We start from the raw sequence: 6,026 nt of genomic DNA, 5'->3' as shown, positions 1-6,026 counted from the left end.
ATCTGAACCTTTGAAAAATAACATCTCAAAGATCTTGTGTTTGATCCTAGAACGTCACTCTGCACACTCGCATGCACTGTGTAACAGAGAACCCTTCAATTATATCTGGTTTTAAATAGATCTAATTAGAATCACTTCACTTGATTTCTGGTGAAGGCAAATGAGCTTTGTGCATGCTCTGGAATGTGATAGTTAAATCATTGCAGCCCACAATTATAGGGAGTGCACTCTTACACAACCAAGGTGTTGTAGTTTTACATTTTACTTGTCAGAAATTAGTAGCTTATTGTTTCTACCTTGATTTTGCTGGTTAGAATGTCCAAATGAAAGGAAAAAATGTTAAATTTTCTGGATTTGGAAAGGCATGTAGACTTTTCATATCCACTGTACATATACAGTATATAGGATCTATACACAGTACATATAATGCTGTTTAATACAAGCTTGAATAATCCCCCAATGTGCCTGGCTGCATGCATGTCAATACATGTTTCTCTCCATGTGCAGCCCAGGCAGGCAGAGTTCAGTGGTGGGAACGGCTGTTTACGTCATACACAAGGTAACGCCTTTCACCCACTGCGCATGTCAGTCATTCTGTCAGTGTTTACGAAGCTGAAGTTGGTTTCTTATTTGTAGTTTCCAATTGGTGAGTCAATTTCACACACCAAACATGTTAAATGACACATTCTTCACCTCGTCTATGCAGGCTAGCATGATTTATTATAATGCAGTTGGTCATTTTGCACGGTCATAGTATCGCCGCACAACTGTTTGACATAAATAAGTTATTTCAGACCATGTTCCAAGAGTTATTTGGAAATTTTATTTTATTTTGGAAGCAGTTTTGAGTTGGCAGCCCTTGAGCCTGTGGGTCTAGGCTTACTAAAAAAGTTGCTATTCATATTACCAAAATGTAACATTATTGAATGGAATTTAAATATGTAAATATGTAAGGAGTAAATATGTCCACTGTTTGTGTTTGCTGTACAAAACCTGCATGAAATATGCAATAAGCCTGGCCCAATCTTATTTTCCCATAGACAAGACATCAACATTTGTGTGGTATTATGCCTGACACAGAAGCAAGTGTTGAAATTGCTGACAGGGTCATTTGGCAGATACTAATTTGAGATGAAAAGCTTCACCAGGGCAGGTCTCCTAACCCTAATTTTTCAAGATTACAGACAAGATTAGAGGATTAACTACCTGCTGCTAAGAAAAACTAAATAGAAACACACCTTGAGCATTATTTTAGAGAGCAAGGTTGGCTTAAAATTGGCACTATAAAATATTGCAAGTTTGAGTGATGTTTTTAAATTAAAAAAAGACATTTTAGTTCATATAATTTATTGGGTTCCAATATCATTATAGTGTTTTTGCATATACTATTTGTTAGACCATAAAAATGTGTTGAATAACAATAAAATACATCAAACTATGAAAGTGAATAGAAGAGACTGTAATTTGAGATTATCTTTTCTGTTTACATGTTCACCTTTAACTCCCGGATATGAACCGACGAATACGAAACGAACTTCAACGTCGCTCTCTGTTTTGAGTCCATGTATGTGTGTCTGCGTATGTCGCCTCCTTTCCTCTACTAGTTTACTTCATTTCCCACCCCTCACATCCACCGCTGGCAGCAGAATGGCAGCCGCGGCCCCCAACCCGGAGGACTCCGCCCGGAGCTGCGGTAGCGGCGGCACCGGCACACCCAGCGCCCTCGCCGGGGACGGGGACGCGGAAGAGACCGAGGACTTCACCTCGTCCTCCCACTGCTCGGAGCTGTCTCGGCGGCAGAACGAGCAGAGGAAGCAGGGCTTGTTCTGCGACGTGACGCTGGCCTTCAGCAGCGGAGCGGCCTCCGGTAGCGTCCAGAGCTGCGAGTTTTCAGCCCACCGGTCAGTGCTGGCTGCGGCCACCGACTATTTCACCCCCCTGCTGGGAGGACAGTTCTCCGAGTCCCTGTCCGGACGGGTGGAGATGAAGGAGTGGAGCTCAGAGCTAGGGCCGGATCCGGAGACGGTGGAGAGTGTCATCCAGTACATGTACACTGGAGAAATACGTGTTAGCACCTGCAATGTGCATGAAGTGCTGGAGCTCGCTGATAGGTAGGTGCATCTTATAATTGCATTTGTATGTGTGTGTGTTTTTGTCAGTCAAAGAGTCAGGCCTATACCCCAATGGCTGTTCTATGGCTGGTGGCTGGATTGTTTATATGTACCACATCACACAACAAGACTGGCCTAATCCTAACCAGTCAAACCAGAAGTAGTAGCTGTTCTCTCTCTCTGACATGCTGTGTTCTCTCTGTTGGCTGCAGGTTCCTCCTGCTGCAGCTGAAGGACTTCTGCGGTGAGTTCCTGAAGAAGAAGCTGAGCCTGACCAACTGTGTGGCGGTGCACAGCCTGGCCCACATGTACACTCTGGACCAGCTGGCTCTGCGGGCCGCAGACATGATCCGCCGCAACTTCCACAAGGTTATCCAGGACGATGAGTTCTACACGCTGCCCTTCCACCTGGTCCGCGACTGGCTGTCCGATGCCGAGATCACGGTGGATTCTGAGGAGGTGCTGTTTGAGGCTGTGGTGAAGTGGGTGCAGAAGAACACAGAGGAACGAGGCCGCTACTTCGAGGAGCTTTTCCGTCTCCTCAGGCTGCCGCAGATCAAGCCCACCTACCTGACCAGGGTGGTGAAGAATGAGCGGCTGGTGGCAGCCAACGAGGCGTGTCTCCGGCTGGTGTCGGAGGCTGTAGAGGGCCACGCCATTCGCTTCGAGAACCTCAAGTCAGCCGATATGGAGTTCTGGTCTTCCCACATGGCCTCCTTTCAGCCTCGCTTCGGCCAGAACATGGACGTTATCATGGTAGTGGGCGGGGTGTCGGAGGGAGGGGACTACCTGAGCGAGTGTGTGGGCTACTTCATTTACGAGGACCGTTGGGTCAACCTGCCGCACATCCACAACCACCTGGACGGCCACGCCATCGCCGCCACAGAGTCTCACGTCTATGTAGCCGGCTCTATGGAGCCAGGCTTCGCTAAGACGGTGGAGCGCTACAACCCCAATCGAAACACCTGGGAGCAGGTGAGCAACTTGACCACACGTAAGCACTCCTTTGGCCTCACCTGCATTAAGGATATCTTGTACAGCATCGGTGGCCATGGCAACTTCAGTCCGGGTTTCAAAGATGTGAGTGTTTATGAGCCTGAGCAGGACAAGTGGCACAACCTGGAATCTGCACCCAAGATCCTGCGGGATGTGAAGGCAGTGAGCGTGGAGGACCGCTACGTGTACGTCACGGCACGCACACCCGTGGACACCGATAACGAGGACGGACTGAAGACGGTGACGACTCGCTACGACACAGAGAGCCGCCAGTGGCAGGATGTCGACTCCCTGCCTCTTATCGACAACTATTGCATCTTCCAGATGGCCGTGGCCTCCACTAACTTCTACCACACGGCCTCCTGCTGCCCCAAGAGCTACACGGTGCGGGACGAGGTCGCCAGGCAGAAGATCAGCGTGCGCATCTCCGACGAGATCCTGGAGAGCCTTCCGCCGGAGGTCACCAGCATCGAGGGCGCCGCCATCTGCCACTTCGACGAGGACGTCTTCATCATCGGAGGCTGGAAGAACAGCGACGACGTGGACAAGCAGTACCGCAAGGAGGCCTACCGCTACTGCGCCGAGAGGAAGCGCTGGATGCTGCTGCCGCCCATGCCCCAGCCGCGCTGCCGGGCCACGGCGTGCCACGTCCGCATCCCCTACCGCTTCCTGTACGGCTGCCAGCGCTACCCCATGCCCCAGAACCTGGCCCGCCAGCGAGACCGCATGCAGCAGATGCAGCAGCTCCACCGGCGCACCCTCACCCTGCGCCGGCAGCTCCAGTCGCAGATAGAGTGCTGAGCAAGTCCCTGTCCGCTACGTCCAAGGACTACAAGCCCCTCTCCCAAGGATACACCGTTCCATGGCAGCCATCATCATCATCATCATCATCATCGACCCCCACTCATATCATGCTGCAGCGGGTCCTGTGTTGCTCTCATACTGGATGTCATTAAACTGAACTCTGTGCCATCAGCTCTCATGCTGTGTTGTGTTAGTGACCAATTTGTTGAAGGCCCGTGAGATGTGTGTGCGGCCTGTGCTGACCAGCTGCTGGTCTGTGTGGGAGGATATGGCGAATGTACACATGTGAATAAGAGTGTTATACAGCGGCCGACGGCTAAAGACCCTTTAGCCAAGTGTGTCGGTACAGATTATGTTTATTGTACATACATAGTATAAAGTTGTATATGTATATGTTTATATGGATATTTTACATCCCTTTATTTTATGCCTGTTCGAGAGAGGCTGTGTGATACTAGTAGTATCTACATTCCCACATTCGATCCAACTAGCTTAATGAAGTCACATTCCATAGTAACACTGTGACAATCTCTTCATGCAAGTACGACACCAGTCCAACAGTCAGAAACTCCAGCCATGAGGCTCAGTGGTGCTTTATATCATAGTGGCTCTCTTTGAATGCTTATGACCCCATAGCCTCAACAACTGAACATGAATGGAAAGAGAAAGGCTTTTAATCTTAAAATACTGTTGATGATTATGCTTTTAGATTGGAATTTCCCTACAACAACAGCTTTATGGAGTGCGTTTCTCTCATTTCTGTTGCTCATGTAACACTTAACAATCAGTAATATTTTTTCCAGGTTTCTGATGGGGTGAAATGATGAGAGATCTGTAATCTCCGGATCAGGCACAAAAGATATTATGAAATCATTCCAGTGTGATTACCTCACCAACAGCTTAAAAGGATACATAGATTTTCCATGTTTCTGGCTCAGACCTTTGAATCATTGTAACATTGTAAAATTTTTTCCTTTTAACATGTTCCAGTCAGCATTAATGCGTCGATCATTCCTTTCTTTTGCACTTTGGCAGCCTACTGCTCATTGCATTCCCATGAGTTCAAGAAAGATACATAGAAAGTGTGTATTTGTTTGTGTGTGTGTGTGCGTGCGTGCGTGTGTGTGCATGCGTGTGTGTATGGGGGCATATGTGCGGGGGCATATGTGCGGGGGCATATGTGCGCGTGCATGTTTATGCATTTCTATTTGCAGGGGGTTAGTTGACGTTTTGCAAAGATGGCAAAAGCGTCTCTACTAGTGCACTTTTCGACATCTAATCCTTTGTAAAGTCTTATAGAAGTGTAGGTTGAAGTCGGTTGCCATTGCACTTTGACTTTAGTTTGCTTACTTCATTGTTTCCACTTCAGACAAGGTGATTGTATTTTGGAAATCCATTGTTTTATCCAGCTTCCAGCCAATCCATTTCGATCTCCTTTTGACGAAAATGTTATGATTATTGGCGCTTTTGGTTTCCACATTAAATGTGTTGTAAAATTTTATGTGTTATTGTACTCCACTCCCTGTTGGGTGTATATTAGAGATCCTGCCGTGTTGTTTTGTGGTCTCCTTTCACCCTCCAAAGATAATTGTAAATGAGATGAAAAGGAACAAGTGACAAAATAAAAAGGGAATGTCATTGTGAATGTGTTGGGATGACATTAAAAAACTGCAAGCTCTATCCATGCAGCGCCTTTATAGCATAAAGGTTAGGGAAGGCAGAAATGATATTCATTTCCACTTTTTGACCAACTTAAATAGCACTGCAAATATTGAATGGAATAAGCTATATATTTTGCTTTGCATGTGATAGTCTGACATTGTGTCCTTATATTGGATGTAAGAAATGCTAATGTCATCACTTGCAATTAAAGTCCTTTTTATAAGACAGATGGTGGCTGATCTACTGTATCATTACTGTGCTGGACTTCATAAGTTTAATATAGTACCTAGAAGTAATATGGTGTGTCATTATGTAGCCTGGGTCTACCAAAAGTCTTTGTTGAAATACTGTTGATTGCATAGACCGAAAATGAGATAAGATTGCACTTTATTGATCCCCTAGGGGAAATTCAGGACTATACCTATAGTAAGCAGTACATACTTTCATATCTTA

General features: G+C 46.6%; 1 protein-coding gene across 1 annotated transcript; it reads left to right on the top strand.

The window, feature by feature from the left end:
- The first annotated feature begins 1,420 nt into the window (after positions 1-1,420).
- On the top strand, positions 1,421-5,780 carry LOC139666401 (kelch-like protein 11). The gene is made up of 2 exons (XM_071545608.1): positions 1,421-2,111; positions 2,324-5,780. The coding sequence occupies exons 1-2, from the start codon at positions 1,438-1,440 to the stop codon at positions 3,906-3,908; spliced, it is 2,259 nt and encodes a 752-aa protein (XP_071401709.1). The 5' UTR covers positions 1,421-1,437; the 3' UTR covers positions 3,909-5,780.
- The last annotated feature ends 246 nt before the right edge of the window (positions 5,781-6,026 follow it).

The sequence above is a fragment of the Centroberyx affinis genome, unplaced genomic scaffold, assembly GCF_046629955.1.
Source record: "Centroberyx affinis isolate AG114_WGS23_722 - 3 ecotype Tasmania unplaced genomic scaffold, CSIRO-AGI_Caff_v1 ptg000255l_1, whole genome shotgun sequence".
Classification (NCBI taxonomy): domain Eukaryota; kingdom Metazoa; phylum Chordata; class Actinopteri; order Beryciformes; family Berycidae; genus Centroberyx; species Centroberyx affinis.
The sequence above is the reverse complement of the archived record's forward strand: the minus strand, read 5'-3'. Positions and strand labels throughout refer to the sequence as shown.